The following is a 19,912-nucleotide window of genomic DNA, read 5'->3' as shown; positions in this document are numbered from 1 at the left end:
TTTTTTGGCCAGGCCATGTACTGTGAATGGAAACAAAGAAAAAAGCAGAACGTGTGAAATAACTATATTCAATTCTTCTAAAAATGCTATGGATTTTCTTTATTATCAGCAGTCTTAACACATCAGATTAAAAAATAAAAACCATACATAAGTAAAGCAAAATTATCTCTTAAGAAAACAATTGGAGGGCAAACAATGATTCATGAAACAAATGCAAACATACTTAATAGAGAAAACACTGTATAACAATCACATGCCAAGTGCAATTTTCATCCCATCAGTGGGAATTAAGTTATTTAGTCCTTCCTCATAACAGTTGTACCTTTCATTAAAGGACACGCAGGGTGCAACAGAAAAATATGCCCAACAGGCATCAACAAGCAAAGTGCTAATTGGAAGTTTTCCATAATAATTTGTATGGATACAAAAGGACCAAAATATATGAAAAATGTACAGGAGGGTGACCACAACTGGGCCAATTTGTAAGACAGAGATCGGCTGCAACAACTGGGTTCTGTCTGCCATTGGATTATAGGATGAAGTCAATGGGCCTAACTTATTAAAGCTCTCCAAGGAGAGGATATACTTTTGCTGGGAAGCTGGGCAATCCAGCAAACCTGGAACAGAATTCCTAGGTCAGTTGCTATTTGATAGCAAATGTTTTCAATCCTGGACCACATCCATTCCAGGTTTGCTGGATCACCCAGCTTCACTGATGAAAGTAAATCCTCTCCCGCCTTAAAAAGCTTTAATCAACCAGGTCCAATCATATATGGACTTACTATTTCCATCTTGTATGGTAATTTTGCTCTGAATTAATTGTAAAATGTATTTAGTCCCCTAGGCCTAGCTACAGTCAGCAGAAAACACAGACTATCTTTTTCTTTTTTTGATAAATTAGAATGTATATAGGATTTTTAAATATACATTTGCAAGAATTTTGATTTATCACATACGACACTAAAATAATGTAATTAATCCTTCAATATTCTGTATTCAGATGACCAGTTTTGCCTCACCCCCAAAGAGGATATGAAATTTGCACAGCTTGACCCTTAACAGCCAATTTAAGGAACAGCTGACACCCTTTACCAGCACTGAAAAAACAGCCAATCACAAACTAGTAAATGTATGAAGTGGTTGATCAAGTGTGTCGCTGCATTAAATCAAATTTCCAATAAAAAATAAGAATTACATTCAAAGATACTGCCATTGCTATGTTTGGACACCAAGGACTTCCAACCTTTTACCAGCCTATGGACCAGCAGGAAACTTTTTTAATGACTCTTCTAGCTGAAAGAGTGCCCATCTGTACTGAAGTAATGGCATTGGGTGTGAATGGGTGATCTGCATTCACGTTATCTGCAGATGGTATTCAAATAAAGTTAAGCTGACCACACACATTGGTAGCCCCTTGTCGTCTTCCTTCGATCTAGCAGGAACTACATAGTGCAAGTTCTTACACATTACATCTAGATGCCTGCTAGCACCTTGTACCTGTCAGATCTGAAGGACATTTTTACAAGTAGTTTGCAAGTTGTATAGTTTGGTTCCAAGCTACTTACTAAGTAGTTTTTGGCAGGAACACCATGAACTTACTATTTAGGAAGTGTGAGAGTCTGAGTTTAGTTTTAATAGGGAAAAGACTTTAAAGGGATTTGCTACAATTATTCTATAGACAAAAAAAAAATCTCCAAAATGTGTCTTAATCAGTCATCAAACTTTTTGAAGCACATTCATTTCATGACCTACCATTTCAACATGGATGGATGACCATCTTGGCTGCCAAAGCTCGGAATATACATTTGTTCATAAAGCATCCATATATTATATTATTCTTCACGAGTGAAACAATACTTTGCACACTTAATGTGGCAAAATGACCATTTGATCATCCATGTGATGCTTTAGAGTGCAAAAAACATAACAGATAAAGGACAACGTTCACAGTTCTACAAGTTTTAGTAAAAACTAAGCAGTGAGCAGAGAAATTCTGAAAACAATTTTATGTAAGCATGGAGGATGGGAGCATTGGCAGCTTGCAAATTGCTTTGACTGAACCATTTTAAGTTTGGTATCACCAACAAGTGCAAAATGTGCCGCTGTCCAGATTATATATATTAAAAAAAATGAAAGGTAAAATGAGGGGTAGAGAAGGGGCTGTAAAGAAAAAAAAAAAAAAGTGGTAACAAAAAAGAAAGTTACCACGCGCCATCTCCTTCAGTGTGTCAGACTCCAGGCCAAGTTTCCTCTTACACATTATAAGGCATAGAGCTACAATGTCCAATAAGGATGGAAGGATGAGACGAGGACGGAGAATATCGGACACCTGGTGGTGTCGCAGGGAAAAGGCTTTTGCATCAAGTCTCTTTTCGGCGGGATTCTACACGTGTGAATAGGTAGTACTTTGCTTTCCAGGTCCTGGTAAACACTTTCATGCATCGGAAGAGAGAGGAATTACTTATTCACACAGCTAGGCCACGTCAGACCTCCGCAAGCAGCTGACACAATGATATAAATAATAACCTGAAAATAGAAGCAAAATGTTCATTATATCCTAATTATGTTATATTTAAAGATGTCCACTGTTCAATTCTATTTACACATAGTGTTGGATAAAAGATTGTTGACCCTTCTATTATTATTGGCTTCCCCTACCTGTATCTGTGCCAAGAACACTTTCTTTTGAATACTAACCATACAGCTCAGTCTTATTCATAAATCAAAAAAATTCATCAATAAAATATTTAGGAAGCCATTGTTATCCAGGGATCCGTAGTACCCCAGGGTTTCTCCAGAGGTTGCTTGCATAGTTCAAAGTCCAATACTAAATAGAGAAGCCTGCGTCTTGACACCAGTCATCTTTTTAGCTGTCTGTAAGGGTGCCATTCTGAATAGCAATCTATATGGGCATGTTTTCTACTGACCCCCCAAATAATCTGCTATTAGCGTTTTTTCCGAAATCTAAAGTTTGTTTCAAGAGTGGTAAAAAACATTCAGGAAGGTCAGTCTAGTGCCATACATCGCTATTATATGAGTGCATTACACTTACAGGTAGTCCCCGTGTTAAGGACATCTTACATACAGACGAATACTAAATAAGAATGAAGTGGGGCTTCCCTGCTCATTCCTCTGCAGGATGGAGGCTTGAAGGGGGGAGGTTTGCATGACTTGCAGAAGAAATCTTTTGCTAAACACAGCTGAGATTGTGGGTGATCTTAGTGGGTTGAGCTCTTTCTGCAGCCTCTTGTAACTCTTTAATGACCAAGACAAACTCTGCAGCCGTTTCTTTTTGCATATCAAAGCAAAGCTTGCTCCACAAGTTAATGAATGTCTAGTCTAGGCTTTGCGATTAACCTCCTGAGCGGTTAATTTCTGTCTGGATTTATATGTCTAAAAGCAGTACATTGTTTTTCATGAAAATTTATTTTACAGTATAATATAATAGTATGAGTATAATAAAGTTTGAAACACAAAATCATGTCAAAATAAAAAAAACATACATTTAAATTTTTTTTTTTTTAATTTATTTTTTTCAAATTAATATTATACTCATACTCATATTAAACTGTAAAATAAATGTTCATGAAAAATAATGTACTGCTTTTACACATATAAATCCACTGTATTGCATTCAATACAGCTATTTTGTATTCAATGCAATACAAATGGATTTGGATTTCCTGCCCCGTCCCCAGGAAGGAAGAAGACGCGAAGGACGCCGGTGGATCAGGTAAGCGCTTTATTTACTATGTTTCCCATAGGTTTACCTACCCCGAGTGACTCTCTGGGTTACTGCTGGGGAGGTTAACTCACAGTGAGGATTTTATTCAGTAACTGACACCATGCTGCCTAATATTATGTTAAGACAAACATCTGTCCTAATTGCAATAATTAAAATAATGTTCCTGTTCCAAATTACAAATTCTCAACTTAAGAACAAACCTACAGACCTATCTCGTATGTAAATTGAAGACTACCTGTACTGGCATTGCAGCTTTCATGTTTTACGACAAACTTCATTTATTGTGTGTGTAAAGCCAAAAACTTTTGGACAGAATGTCGAAGGGCTAGAACTCGCTGCGTTTCCTCTGGGGGGAGTCAGCCCTGTATTCTATTGACCCTTGTGCACAAAAATGGAAATCCACTTTGTCTTTTCATGGGATCCACAAGGATCCCAAATCTCACAAGAGGTCACTTTAGCATGGTGCAAGAATGTATTTTCTCAGATTATCGCATCCTCGGGTTTAACAGATTTGTCACGCTCAGCTCCAGGAAGTAGCTGAAAGTCCAGGATGTGGATAACAACTTTTGTCTCCTAATATGATCCTTTTTACCCCACTTAGCATCTCTTTGAACAGAACTACAGTATAATTCTACATTCTAAAACTGCAAGCAGGCATGACTTTTATTTCAGAAGGGACAGGCAATAAAAGATGCATACCTGCCCTTTCAACAGGTTAGAAGAATACTTACTATTGTTACAATAACAATAATGATGGTCAACTTCAAATTCTTCATGCACATAGCTCGGGCCAGGTTTCTGCTTGTTGTCTTAAAAGTGACAGACTGGAAAAAAAAATGCATCCATTACATACCACAGGATTTTTCCTGTATTTTTCAAAAAATATGTATGTTGAAGCCAAGTTTTAAACCAAAGCGATCCTAACACTACTTCAACGGCATCAGCTGGTTGTTGCCCTAGCTAATTCTCATTTTGTTACAGCTAACTTTAACCAAAACCTTTTGATTTGGATGGAGCCGAGGAGTGCGAGAGCCTCAGAGTTATAATTGCCACTGGAGGCCCCATTCAGATTTCCTGAATATGAAGTAATAGGAAATCTTTCCAAAGTAAAAACAGTTTTGAGTACAGAGAATGCCCGGCTATGTTATTGTTGCTATTTAGTTCTGGAGAGAACTTGCTCCCTCAATTTCTTGTTTGGACCTCTTAGATTGTAAGCGCTCTGCTCTCTCTCCCTTTCACTTGTATTGCGATTGGTCGTTGATCCGCCAGGACGGATACATGAACGACATTGGACGAGTGCCGTATAGACGCCAGATTTGTGTACGTAGCCTTAGATCTTACCTTTCTCACTGGTAAACTAATAAACATTATTGCTGTGTATACGGACATGAATATTATAGTGTTTTGTAACTTTGGTGATGCTATTAGACTGGCCTGCAAGATGTGTGTCTCAGCAGGAAGGACTTACCTATATTTCGGACCATAATGCCTTTCAACTCATCCACCTGGGCTTGTGTCTCCACGACACGATCCACACTCTTGTTTTCTGAGTGGTGTTTCTAAGGATAGATAATAAAAGACTGATGTCAAAAAAAACAGAGGTCCGACAACCCTCCAAGAATGGAATTTTCCTCACTTAGTAGAGATTTCCGCTAACTTCTTGTTAGGTCTCCAGAAGTGGAAGTGAAGGGCCATTTTTATTGTAACTGACTCTTTAAGGTGAAATTAAAATTAAAATACTTTGTTGTTTTCCAATTCTACACAATGCATATTTCATGCAGTGTAGAGCTTGGCACTGCCAATACCAGATCTAGAGGAGACACCTGCTAGGGAATTTCAGTCCACCACCCAATGGACTCAGACGAGTCAGTGGTGGAGATAGCGGCTTTATCAGACAATATCTGGCACCTGTAATCGCTGCAGGTCATTGAGAAAAAAAGTAAGGTGTGTGTGCCATAATTTGGATGTATTATGCTGTGAAAACATGCTGATTATGGCAAAAAGCCCACCCACACCAACAATTTCTGCTTTATTAACAATCAAGTTTCCATGTATTGTACCCCTAGGTTCCATGTATGCTGCACAAACATAGCAATGTGTACAAATCTCTGTCTTTAAACATAATTGGCAGACTGGTAGGGCACTTTAGTATGTTATGTCCTGCACAGTGTCTTCTTCCCTATATGATGCACCAAACAAGCTTCTTATAAAATGACTAAAATGTGAACATTTTTTCCCTGAATCTTCTATGTACTTAATACAGAAGAAAGACACATGAATGAGATAAAACCCGACTGGTATGTGGTCACCTGATGCAGCTTGGACACCCTGCTGAGATCACATGTGTTCATGTGATCAGTTAATAAAGATTGTGTTCATTCAGTACTGCTCACATGATCACAGACAGATAGGAAAAAAATGTAGAATTTATTTCTGATCTCACCCACATCTATTTAATATGGTAACGGAAAGGGGAAGAAAAGTGTTCCACAGCTGTCTAGGAAGGCAGCAGAGAGAAGAAACAATGAAAACACAAATCATATTCAACTGATATAAAGTCAGTACAGGGTTGATGTGGGGTACATTATCACTGTCCTTTACACATTAGCCAAGATACTTGGAATTCCTTTTTCTGTGCAGTATTTTTCCCAGAAAAGGAAGAAGCTGTAGGTGGGTGGCAGCCCCTATATTGTGACCCAACTCTTTAGTAATCAGCCAGGTGGTTACTGAAAAGTGCCAGGTGGTGCGCCCAGCTAAAAGGGACCGGGGAGATTACTGCTGTGTCTTACCTGCTGCGCTGCCAGGACCCTGGAGAATTCACTGTTCATGGCATAAGGAAGTGCAGTCTGTGCTCTGGATCCATAGGTCGTCTGAAACCTCTTCTTAATTTCATTTAGGAAATTAAATGCTCTGGAACGTTCAAAGTCCTAAAATGACACATGCAAGATCAGGAATAAGGATGAAATGTGTGAAGATGAGAATTTTCCACAAACAAACACCCAGTCAATAATATTATTTGAATGACTACATTTCTAACAATGTTATATGGCAGTGTTCGGATGTCACTGTCTACTTCTATAATTACAATAGCCACAGCTCACAGTACATTAGTATGGTGATCAGTGGGAAGAATGTCATCCGTACAGATTGCCAACAAAATCATTGGCGTTTGTGCCCCTCAGGTCAGTATAACTGACTGCTCATTGCACAGGGAACCCCTAACAACCTCTGGAAGGACCACATGATTCCATGTAACCCTGGCAGCCATTTAATCCAACTTCCATTACAGCCATTATATATATATATATACACACACACATATACACTGTAATATCCCAGTAATAGTGGATACTGTGCAACTTGGAAAAAATGTTGTTTTATATATTAATATATACAGCTCCTACATAAAAGACAATTCCTGCTACAACATTAAAGGGAATGTTGATCAACAAAAATACCTATCCAGACACTCCTGACCCCTTTCAGAAAATGCCCATTGCAGATAGCTTCACAATTCATGAAGTTGTACATTAGCTCTGTGTTGGCAATCAGCAGAGTTAAAACTCTCATTATATATACGGAGCGCCTTGAGAAGCCAGAGGATCAGCTCAACGGCCTGACAACGAGGAATTGATGCCCAGAGTCCAAATCCAATTATAACCACAGATATGGAAAATATAATGAATATAGTGTATGCTTATTGTGTATAGTAGATATAAATGGAACTCACATCGTCTGTGATACACAGGTAAATGATTCGGTCTTGACAGATGTAATGGAACAAGTAACTGTGAAGGGAAAGGAAGAACAGATGGTTACCTCAAATGACTGTCGTAGCTTTTTTTCACATAAAAAGAGATATGTAAGGATATCAATATCACATCAGTATGAAGAAGTCATATATAACCTTGTTTTCTTTCTCTGTGCTTTGATCAATACAGACACATAGCAGTGTAAATATTGCGTTGTTTGTATTTAACCTATCTGCAGCTCACACTGTACAGCCATGGCAATGCCAGGAGGCTTACGATGAGGAATTCTATATGATACAACTTGAGAAAATCAGCCCCTGCACATAACTTATTGCACAAAGGGCTACAAAGCTGTAGGGCTACATCTAGTTTTGTAAAAATATGTAAATCACAAATAGAATATAAAGATAAATAGTTATCACAGATGTCTTTTTAGCAGATTAAATTGAAGGACATCCTAAACCCTTTACGTTAGGCACAGAAATGACAGGTACTCTTAAAATCAAGGCTTTTGGTTGTTCTTCACCTGTACATTTCTTTATCAACCACCGTTTTCTACAAGATCCCACGATAAATATCTTACCTGCCATGGGAGTAGGTCAGCTTGTTGTTTTCTGATGGGATCTTGGCCAAGATCTGCTCTGTCACCTCCAGGAAATTTCCCCCACACCAGGCATGTTTGGCCAAGATGGTGGTCCCTCTTGCAACAACAGAGAATAAGATAGCCATCTCTCCCCTGCTAATAGGAAAACAGACATATTAGAGACTGGCCTGATGAGTCTGATGTGTATGAAGCTCCTCGTTACTTAGAATCAGCATCCACCACATCAAATGTCAATTATTTCCCCACCGACCGAGGCGCTGTCATCATGGCCTCCTGATTACTGTGCAGTGAACTTTGGATGTCCTGTATGATGTGTTTACATGTACTAAGCTTTATCTGTATAAAGCTTGTGAAAAGATGAATGGCAAACAAATAATACGTTTTACTTTCACTTTGGTGGAGATATCAGAATTACCTGGTAACCATACAGACGTCAGAGGTTTGTTATGGGAAATAAGCTTGTGGTTGTTTTCCGTGGCCAATGGGCCTGATTTATTAAAGGTCCTCAAGGCTGGAGAGGAGTGGAGCTGGGTGATCCAGTAAACCTGGAATGGATCTGGTCCGGGATTGAAAACCTTTGCTAACAAATAGCAAATTACTTTTAGGAAATCCATTCCAGGTTTGCTGAATCACCCAGGTTTACTGATAAAAGTGTATCCTCTCCAGGCTTAGACAGCTTTAATAAATCAGGCCCAATGGATAGAATGTAGGCCTGAATACACACGGCCATTCTGTTCAATGAAGAGTGGAGGGGGGAGGACAAGAAAGTGGCACCCTGCAGGTCTTTCTTCCATAGGAGTGTTCATCTTGGGCAACAATCATCTGACTTCGCTTTAGGGTGGCCATAATCCACCCAATACAAAGGGCTTAATCTGCATGTTAATTCACCTTTCTGGGCTTTGCTACAAATCATTGATGTAAAGAGAATAAATCCCTAGCTATATCACTGTAACCAATGTTATATATTCATCTGGTGGTACCGATTATTCTCTGGTACACAATCACCCTATATAACAGATTGCCACTTGTTACCCCAATTTTTCAAATCTGATCACCACTTTCATAAACCAACATTTGTAACAGGAAATCAGATATTGTAGAATGGCAATCAAATATTGGCTTGGCGTATGGATACATTGCTGGTCAGAATCTCATTGAAGTAACTGATCACCATATGGGTAAGTGGTGTGCACAGCCCATACACCTCCACTGCAGCAGCAAGCACTATTATTCACAAGTTGTAAATGCTTCAGAAATGGCCATCTACATAAGTCTACATTTACAGTATTTGTTAAGATTATTTAATATACAGCGCTGCATAAAACGTTGGCGCTATATAAATACAGTTTATTAATTATGTATCCACATTCACCTAGATTTGTCATGGATGTTCCCTTTAAATGAAGCCTCCATTAGGACATTAGAAGGAATCATTTATACCCTAATCACAGGGCAGGAAAGTAACAGTTTAGTAGTATAATTATACTTGTTAGAGGATTGTAGATTTTGAACAATGGTTGTCAAACGTAGCGTGAAGAATTACAGGCAAAACAGTAATTTCCCTGCAGTCCTTTGAGGATGAAGTGTTTTTCTCCATAAATTGGAATTTCTCAAAGCCTCTAGTAGCAGTTTTATTGCAGTCAGTTAGAGACACACACAGGAGTCATTAAAGGAAAATATACAGGGTACATTGATAATCATTCACCTAACATTCACTGCTGGCTAATCACTTGTGTATTAGATCGGTGAACTGAATATTAGCTATGCGGTGGCTCAGTGGATAACACTCCCACCTTTCCTGTGCTAGGTACGAATCTCAGCCAGGACATGTCTGCATGGAGTTTGCAGGTTCACCCTGTGTTTGTGTGGGTTTCCCCCAGGTACTCTGTTTTTTTTTTCCATCATTCCAAAAACATGCAGTTCTGTCAATTGGTTTCCCCCAAACATTAACTTTAGACTGTTTTAATGACATGACTTAGGTAGGGACATTAGATGAGCCTCTTTGAGGGACAGTTTGTGACATTACTATGGACTTTGTACAGTGCTGCTTAATATGTGTGCGCTATATAAATACAAGTGTTAAAATAAAATAACCCAGAGGAAGCCCTTTCCTCATAAAAGTTACAGACACCCCCCTGCAATTTGGGGTATTAGGTTTATAGTTGGGTTACCTTAACAGAATGCAAATGCTTGGCATAACCTGCGTACAATACCACAGTGCACCAGACTACAGCAGTGTGAACGGGCCCTTACCCCTCCCTTGTGACCACAACATACCTTCTTACATCCCCACATGTCAATTGCTCCCTCTATATTATTATTATTACACAGTATTTATATAGTGGTGACATATTAAGTTAGATGTTTATTAATATTAGCTTGTGTTTATATATCTGACAAAGTCCATAGTCATGTCACTAGCTGTCCCTCAAAGGAGCTCACAATCCAATGTCCCTATATATTATGCAGCGCTGAACATTAAATATGCGTTGCAGAGGACAGAAAGATACAGAAATGACACAGAAGGACCCTGCCCAGAAGAGCTTACAATCTAAGATATCTGTATGTAAGCAGCTAAAGAATTAAACAAAAATTGGGTTGTACTTACTGATCAAGAAGCACAGCATGCATATATAATGAGCAAGTACACAAAAACAATTCTAAGATCGTTAAACCACGAACACATGTTGGTGGTGTGATGTGCAATAGGCTAGTTGCATTCAGAAATAAATGAAAAGCAGATAGACTTTACCTGTACATAGTCTGAAGAAATCGCTATGACTCGAGGATAGCCCTCACACCTGATCTAGGTGATCACAAACGGCCCAAATCTCCTGACCAGCACCATGCTCAGTCTTTGCCACCACTGTGCCTGCACTCACAGAATATAAAGCTGCCCAATATTCCGGTATAACCTGTTCTGCAGGAATACTCAGAAGCCAAATTCTTCAGCCTAGAGCACAGGAATATAGGATAACAGACACTTCTATTACAGAACTACCCCGCTGCGCATTTATCTGTCTAGGCGGACAATATGATCTCTGCAGATGCAGCATCCATACTTCTCGCAGCACGTCAGAAATAGCAATGAAGCATTCTGTGCATGTTTACCAACAATTATAAATGGAACACAGAAGAGGAGATTGGGAAACTTTATATTGCCATGTGAGATCAGATATTAATATGTTGTGTGTTTTTATGATATATTTACACAATGGCAGCGTACATCATGTCTCAGTGGTGGCTCCACTATAAATGTGGGTGTCAGAAGCAGCAGATTAGGCTGTATACATCAGTGTGTACATGTACATAGTGCCTAATGGAGTCTTACAGCTTCCTGCCAAAACAAACTAATCTGCAGGGTAAAGATGTGAAGCATCCACTCTGCAAAGAATGAGGAGTTCTCAAACAAATATTCCGTGAATTATTATTAACCAGGATTTATATAGCACCAACATATTAACCAGAGGGGTACATTAAATAGGGTTGCAAATGACAGACAGATACAGATAGTGACACAAAAGAAGGGGAGGACCCTGCCCCGAGGAGCTTACAACCTAGGGGAAGGGGAGTAACACATAATAGGATAAGAGATATGTAATGGTGGGAAGTAGTAACAGTTTCAAAAGACTATGGGTAGGCAAGTTTGAAAAAATGGGTTTTGAGCGCTCTTTTAAATGAGCAGAAAAAAGAAGCAAGCCGAATAGGACGAGGAAGACCATTCCAGAGAGTTGGGGCAGCTTTGGAGAAGTCTTGGAGCCATATGTGTGATGAGGTTATGAGTGAGGAAGTCATTAGTAGGTCATTGGAGGAGCGGAGAGAGCGGCAGGGGGAGTATTTTTCTATCAGGTCAGAAATGTAAGTGGGACAAGAACTGTGGAGGGATTTGGAGGAAAACACAGGAGCTTAAATTTGATTCTAAGGTGAAATGGAAGCCAATGGAGAGAACTACAAAGTGATGCAGTGGAAGAGGAGCGGAGGGAAGGATGGATGAGTCTGGCTGCAACATTCATAATAGATTGTAGAGGGGAGAGTCGGGTCAGTGGAATATCAGAGAGGAGAATGTTACAGTAGTCCAGACAAGAGATGATAAGAGCATGTACAAGGAGTTTGGTGGTCTCAGGGGACAGGTAGGGGCGGATTTTGCAGATGTTGCGTAGGTGAAAGTGACAGGACCTGGAAATGTTCTGAATATGGGGGGTAAATGAGAGGGCCGAGTCAAAGGTGACACCAAGACAACGTGCCTGAGGGGAGGGCTGAATAACAGTGTTATAACAGTTAGGAATATGCCAGGGGGAGATTTGGAATTTGGAATACTGAGCGTGAATTGTGAATCTGTCTTCACTTTCATTAGTACAGCAGTAAGGTGTTAGCCGCTTGTGTGTCTCTTCAAATCCAATATTACACATTGGTAACATGTAGGTGGAAAAGCCTGCAGATCAGAATTACTAACACAATCCTGGTGTATGGATCTGAGCAGGAAAGGAAAAAACACAGAAGGTGTTCCATATAAACCGACGGGTGAAAGTACACATTCACATGACCATGAACGGTATGACAGATGTGATGTGATAAACCAGGAAACAATGGAATTCTAGAAGAATCGGATATACACACACATTCCGTAATACCGGGATCCCTTTACAGTATAATACTCATCATGACCCTGTGGGAAGTGACAATAATTATTATGATTTGCCTAATTTTGCTCCCTGGAAAGCAGATAACAATAATCATTGTCTGTTAGGACAGATACAGATCCTAAAACCCCCATGGAAGGAATGCAGATAATGAGTGGCCCTCTATGAGTGGATGCCCGAGGATCACTAACACATTGGCCAGTTTGACCCCCTGGTGGTATTTTCTGCCCAAACCTGCTTACTAATCAGTACTCTTGGAGAGGGCCTGTGATAATCTCAAGCCCGGGACAATGAGGAAATTAGTAATCCCTTCAGCAGGACTTCACCAATGAAGGGCCAACAATGTGATTTGGTCTGGGGGTGGGGGGTACAAGGGGAGAAATACCCTGGCTTGTGTAAGAATGACTACGTGCTAGGTACCCCCCCTTCCTATATACTCTTTACATTCTCTCTATCCTGTAAATATTCTTTATATATCTTAATATAAGGTGTAAAGAAACCTTTCCCTTTTATAAGATCCTTTATTAAAACTAAGACACCCCAAGCAGAGCATAATCTACAGACCCCCCTCCCATTATTAAATGACCACTAATCATTGTTGTATCCTATGTCCCACCAATAACTCAATGCTTGGACACACACCAATAGACAACACACACCAAGAGTTGGTCATTTGTTTAGATTGTAATAGGATTTTGAAATCAGACGTCTATCAGTACCACCAGACCTCCGTAGATACCACAACTATAGAGCAATACTAGTGCCTGGGGTCAGGACAGACTATTCAATTATTGATAGATACCACAACTGCTAGGTGGGGGGTTACATTCTTCTTCATAACAGACTGCTTTCCCATTTTCCAATATTACCTTCCTATAAACACACAGCCATGGTTCTATGTAATACAAGGGATAGGTGGCTGGGTATTATATGGAATATGTTATAGGCAGGTCTAAGGTCTAGGACCAACATGATATAGACCAGAACCATCTGACTAAATATCTACAGTTAATGGTGACCCAAAACTCCGCTGAGTAGTCTATGAAAAGGGTTACCCCAGTCACCAAAACACAACCAAAAGACCAACTACACTGGTTCATATAGTCTCTATGTGAAAATATATATTAGGGGCATATAGCCACATCCCCATTATGTTTATATGGAAAAAGCAGGAACCATGGCAGTTCCTTCATCACATGCACATCGGGGTATATGGACCTGGGACGTTCCTCTAGCACATGCACCCTGATACATTACCATGGGACCTCATCCCACCAATGGCATTACCCATGGCCGTTCCACCACCACATCCTGGTCTAAAACCAATGTATATAAGTCCCCCATCCCACTAATAGCAGTACCCATGGCCATTCCTCCACCACATCCTGGTCTAATACCAAAGAATATATGTTCCCCGATCCCACCAATAGCCCTATCTGTGGTGGTTCCTCCATGTATATCTAATATAGCAGAATTTTAGAGCCGGGTGGTGCGCCCAGCTAAAAGGGGCTGGGGAAAACACTATATGTGAACCTGGGAAATAAGTCCCCATGCCATCAATGGTGGTACCCGTGGGAGTTCTTCAAACATATTCATCTTGATAAATTACCATGGGACAATCCTCATCCTACCAATGGAAGTTCCTCCAGTACATTCATATCCTGTTAAAATTATCAAGCATACAATGTGAAAATATATTCTCTTTTAGGTTTTTGTGGAGTGGTAGGAGTCCAGAACGCTCATATTTCTATTGCCCCCTTCTCTTTTTGCCCTGGTGACCACCAAAACTGAATGTGAAGGACAATACAACATTGTGAGTTGTAACCAGAACAGGAAGAGAGGTGAACTCCTCCAATGGTACCCTATCCAGGGGTAACTATCTCCGGGCACTTCCTGGCACTGGAGAGATTTTAACTCCCATCCTATTTTGGGACAGGAAATAGGAGAAATCTCCTCAAAAATATGCAGATGGAAACACAAATAAAAACAAAACCTGGGAAGAAGAACGTCTAATATACAAATAGGAAAATTCTCCCAGTCTGAAGAAAGAAGAACAGAAGTGACAGACATTGCAATACCATGTGTGACAAAGCAAGGGCTGGTTGTGCAAATGAGCAGAGGAACTCACCAGATAACGGAGATCACTGGCGGATATCTGCGCTGACCACAACTGCCAACAGCCACAATGCAGGACCAGGCTTCAAATAGAGCCAAGGTCAAAGGGCCTGCTGATAAAGCAGTGAATCTGACAATTAACAAACATTCCCCGGTGGGGAATCTTACAGCGCCATGTGTTTCAATGTGTGCTGATGCTTTATACACAGACCTCATAATGTGTTTAATTGCTGTCCTGAATTTTTGTGCTGTGCCCCCAATAGGAATAGGACAGGAAGTGACATCACAACAGTGTCCCCACTGCAAGATTAAAGCTACATACACATGTGCAATCATCGTGAAAGATCCTTTCCAACGACTGCACGATGCATGAACGAGTTCTATACATACAGCACCATTCTGCTCTATAGAGAGGGGAGAACGACAGAGCGGCACACTGCTGTGCGCTCTCCCCCTTCCCTTGCATTAGGATCGTTCGTCGTCCATGGATCCGCCAGGACAGTCTTTCGGACGATGGACAACAGGTGCTGTACACACACCAGATTTTCGTCTGATATCGGCCCGGAGCCAATTATTGGACAAGAACCACTGGACGTGTGTACGTAGCCTTAGTCTTGTGATTCTGGTGACAACTCTAAGATTTTAGATTTCCTCCTCACTTTCCGTAGTCACCAAAGTTGGTAAATCCCCCCAGAAGGGAATTTAATTTGTAGTGTTACGGGTGACCCCGACCCCATGACAAATTGCCAGAGCTCCTGCTATGCTCTATGGAGTTATATTTTGTTCCATTGATGCCATCAAGATTTACCAGCATTCGGGCAAGTAAAAGGAAGCACCCTACAGAGTTCCACAAATACATGTTGATCCTACCAGTTAAGTCTACCTAATGCAGCTTCCTGTAATGGTGTGACAACCATGCTGCACTGTTCCTGAATTCAAAGCACAATTGACATTAATGCAGGCTGTGGGGTGGAAAATTAGCCCAGAAGCATGGTCACCACCTTGTCAATCACCTGACCACACCCACTGCTCTCTTGATTGACAGCACTGTTTCTGTTGCTGTGATCTGCAGTGTCTGGGAAGGGGAGGATGTGAGACACAAATGAAAGAGGTTTTGGCTTGGCCAGGGAAGATGAAGAAAGTTTTATGTTTACTTTATGAGGTTTGAGCATCATATAATGACTAGACTGGGGAATCGTCTGACGTGTCATAAAGGAGCATTTTTATAAATCATTGCCACAAAACATCTCCTATAGGTATTATAAGAGAATCCTCCGTCCTGCCCAGCTGGATTCATGGACATAATTAAATTGTGTTGTATGGGGGTCACTCTATTAAATTCATCCCCTGCAGGGAGAAAACAAAAAACCCCATTGCAAAAAAGTCAAGACAGCACTGTGTTTGTGGCAACCAATCAGATTCCAGCTTTACCCCCCTCCAATACTGTAGTGATAGGAGTATTAGGTTGCCATAGGCAACATCCCTATTAGCCTTTGCTTTTAACTGTTTCTATGCCATAGTCACATATGAGGCTGCTTCTATCGTGCCCTCTCCCATAAAGGTATTCACCCCCAGTGCAGCCTCCCCCTGGACATAGTGCCCCTACCTGGAGCTGCTCGGGCTGTACACAGTCTTCGGTCCTGATTACAGAGCTGATTACATGCCAGGGCTCCCTAGGTCCTCCTCCCTTCTGTAAGATCACGCTGACTTCCGCAGCTGACCCTTTGTCAGAATAGAGCATCATGGGAGATGTAGTCCTGACTGCTGATGGACGTCTATGCGGCCTGTTCAGCTGCCTCTATTAGTGTGAAGCATCATGGGAGATGTTGTCCTCGCAGCTGATGGACGCCTACGCCTCCTGCTCACCTGACTTTCGGAGTGAGGCATTAGGGGGAAATGTAGTCCTGGCTGCTATGCAGCCTGCTCAGAGGACGTTGTCAGAGTGAAGCATCATGGTATTTGTAGTTCTGTCTTGATGGATACCTTTGCTGCATGTTCAGACAATGAAAGCTGATCAATGTGTATCCACAGGCCGTAATGATGTACAGGAATTTGCATCTCCAGATCAGATAATTACAAATAACAAGGCATAACATTATTATTTACTGGATACATTGGATCACATTTAATAGTGAAAATTAATTTGTATAATTTATTTGCTCATTTATTAAAGTATGGTTGTGTATTAATTCCCCCACCTCCTAGATTGTAAGCTCTCAGGGGCAGGGTCCTCTCCTCCTGTGCCACCATCCGTATTTGTCTGTCATTTACAACCCCTAATTAATGTACAGTGCTGTGTAATATGTTGGCACTAGATAAATCCTGTTTATTATTATTAATAATGGATGTCATTTTTATTATAAAAATTGTTTAAACATTTTCTGTTTCATAGATGGTGTATGTAGGGCTCCAGACTGACTCCCAGCATCATTTAACCCACTTCCTATGAGCCAAGGCTGTCATTGACACTCCCCCGGTAAGTCATAATGTACTCCAAGCTTACAGGATGGAACCGCAGAGAACTCTGCTTTTATATTCCAACATTAATAGCAATGTGGGCAGCATTGGAGAAGAGAATGGACCTTGATCCTCCCAGGATCACTGAGCCAGAACACAGTCAAACTGAAGAATTATTTTGAAAGGAGGTCAGCAATGGCAGTCAATGCATTATTCTCAGCACAGGGTACCTTTAAAGGATAAATGCACTTTAATATTGGCTCAGGTACTTTATTTGCCTCCTTCTCTGACCTAACTACCCTCTATGGATGTACACATACTAAGATCCAATGGCTGGCGGTCCCTTTGATTATATCCAGCATTTCAGTAGATGCTCCGACCTCCCATAGACTTTTTTAAGACTGCCTTGCTCACCTTGAGACACAACCCAATAGAAGTCCAAGGGGCTGTAATGTACAGGTGTGTCTACTGCAGTGCTGGATGCAAGTGAACAGAGAATCATCATCAGAATCATTTCGGGTCTGGGTAAGAATAACCATCTGTGGAGGTATTTTTACCTTTTTTTACCTTAAGTTCTACTTAATTCAATAGACTAAAGGAGTTAAGCCCGTTCTTCCAAGTATAACTGTAGATGACACCTCTTGCTAAAAGATGATAACTGAACAGGCAATGCATGCCTTAGGTTGTAATGATAGGTATACGAGCCCAAATGTCTTTCCACTAACATAGAGCCACAGGTCATTTTATAGTTTCTGTAAATGTTCACAATTGCAGATCACAGCTTGCTCTTCCCATGCTGAGTTGTGAATAGCTTTCTGCAGGGTCCTCTCTTCCAGGCTAATGTGATGGGGCTAGAAGCAGTTAGCTGGTATAAGCTCAGCATGGAGGAACTAAGCTGTTATCTTCAATTGAAAGCAGTCTACATGTCTGACATTGCAGCAGGGAACTCCAAAAAGTTACTTTCTATGTAACTCTAGAATGGCCATAAGGGCTCCAATAATTGTAAACAATCTGGGCACCACTTCTACTAGCAGGCTTTGCAGGGGTTAACAACCATGCAATACACTCTTCCAGGAATTTGACATTTCCCCAACATCCTGTACAGTGAACTTTCATTCCTCATTTGCAGTAGCAAGTGCACATCTTGCTCTTTCTGTTTTTTGTTCTATACAATCATTGGAAGGTAAAAACCCTCTCTGCACTGACAATTCTGCAGGTGATGTTTACAAGAGGGCTTTACATAAGAGAAAGGAGAATATTTACAATGGTAATATGCGCTTTCAGATGCTCATGAAATGTTGGTTGTCACAGCCAGCAGGCTTCACAATATTTTAGGGAGCTGCCAACATATTTCAAATCTGTATACTAAATAGAGGTTGCAAAGACCAATACAAACATTGTATTGTACATCGTCCAATAATCGCCTCAGGGCTAATATGGGTCGAGAATCTGATGTGTGTACAGCACTCGTCATTCATGGATCCATGAACGATCATAATGGAAGAGGAAAGAGCGCAGCGGGGTGCGGCTCCGTCGTTTTCCCGCTCCCCTCCCAATAGAGCAGAACAGCGCTGTATGTACAACGTTCCTTCATGCATCGTTTTAGATTCTAGGACTTAATAAAACCAGTCTAGTCACTTTAGTATTGTGGCCTCCTACGCCCTCCTTTCTACAGTAAGACCCAAAATACTCTTAAATCCCATCCACCCAATTTATTAGTTTTCTACCTGACAAAGACCTGCACTGATTACCATCACTGATTGGTGAATGACTACAATCCTTAAATAACCCTGTACCATCTGCTGTAATGGGCACATTCTGCTTTCATTTCTTTGCCCAGTGTAAAATTTAACCAACTACACCCACTGCATCTGTGCTGTCTATAAAGACCCAAAATACCTTGCATGTTCCTCTGCCATATTCTACATGCAATGCTAACTAAATTTAATGAACAATAGGACTGTTGCTAGTCAGACCTAAAGCGGAACTAAACCCTGTATACCCATTCATCCCTATTCCGGCACAGGGCAGCGCAGTCTTCTTCATTCTTTTCTTCTTAGTTGTGATCTTTTGCCATCTTGATTGGCCAGGCCAGGATGATGCACCTGCAAAGGAGGTCATTCAGTCCTGGCAACCGCAGGGGAAGCCAGGACTGCTGGTTATCCCACCAACCAATGCTGAGCTGCACATGTGACTTGCCTGGTTGCAAAATAAGGTTGAACTTTAGTACAGCTTCAATGAACAACAATGTATGGAAGTTGAAGAAAGGCATTTTACTGTCTACAGGGTGTCCCAAAAGTCACTACACACTTCCTTTTTTCTATTTTGTTCCAGGCATCATTCGGAGAGACTTAAGGCCATCAGCATATGACAACTTAGGCTTTGCATTTTTTGTAAGCCTATCCTTCCCCTAACCATGGTTCATCAATTGACATTGGGTGAGCGTTGCAAAATTGCCGCTTGGCAAGAAGTTTTTCAGTCCCCGACGGCAGTTCAGTACGAGCTTGGGAAGCTTCATGGCCGTCACACTGCTCCAATGCGTAACACAATTTATCCTATCCATGGCAAATGTCTCAAAACAGGATCTGTTCTTGACAAA

The 19,912-nt window shown here is 40.8% G+C and overlaps 1 protein-coding gene across 1 annotated transcript; it reads right to left on the bottom strand.

Moving 5' to 3' along the window:
• Nucleotides 1-84: 84 nt before the first annotated feature.
• VAMP7 (vesicle associated membrane protein 7) lies at nt 85-16,568 on the bottom strand. The gene is made up of 7 exons (XM_072430898.1): nt 16,463-16,568; nt 8,081-8,236; nt 7,476-7,533; nt 6,535-6,672; nt 5,176-5,304; nt 4,477-4,569; nt 85-2,526 (listed from the first exon to the last, which is right to left on the bottom strand). The coding sequence occupies exons 2-7, from the start codon at nt 8,224-8,226 to the stop codon at nt 2,458-2,460; spliced, it is 633 nt and encodes a 210-aa protein (XP_072286999.1). The 5' UTR covers nt 8,227-8,236; nt 16,463-16,568; the 3' UTR covers nt 85-2,457.
• Nucleotides 16,569-19,912: the final 3,344 nt, after the last annotated feature.

The sequence above is a fragment of the Pyxicephalus adspersus genome, chromosome Z (genome assembly GCF_032062135.1).
Source record: "Pyxicephalus adspersus chromosome Z, UCB_Pads_2.0, whole genome shotgun sequence".
Taxonomy (NCBI): domain Eukaryota; kingdom Metazoa; phylum Chordata; class Amphibia; order Anura; family Pyxicephalidae; genus Pyxicephalus; species Pyxicephalus adspersus.
Note: the sequence above shows the minus strand (reverse complement) of the source record. Positions and strands in the feature narration are given on the sequence as shown.

Coding starts and splice junctions, on each gene's coding strand:
- VAMP7 (XM_072430898.1), bottom strand. CDS start 8,226: ATGGCTATCTTATTCTCTGTTGTTGCAAGAGGGACCACCATCTTGGCC. Junction 6,673..7,475: donor ACCTGTGTATCACAGACGAT/GTGAGTTCCATT, acceptor GTGTCATTTTAG/GACTTTGAACGTTCCAGAGC. Junction 4,570..5,175: donor GACACACATCTTGCAGGCCA/GTCTAATAGCAT, acceptor TTTTTTTTCCAG/TCTGTCACTTTTAAGACAAC.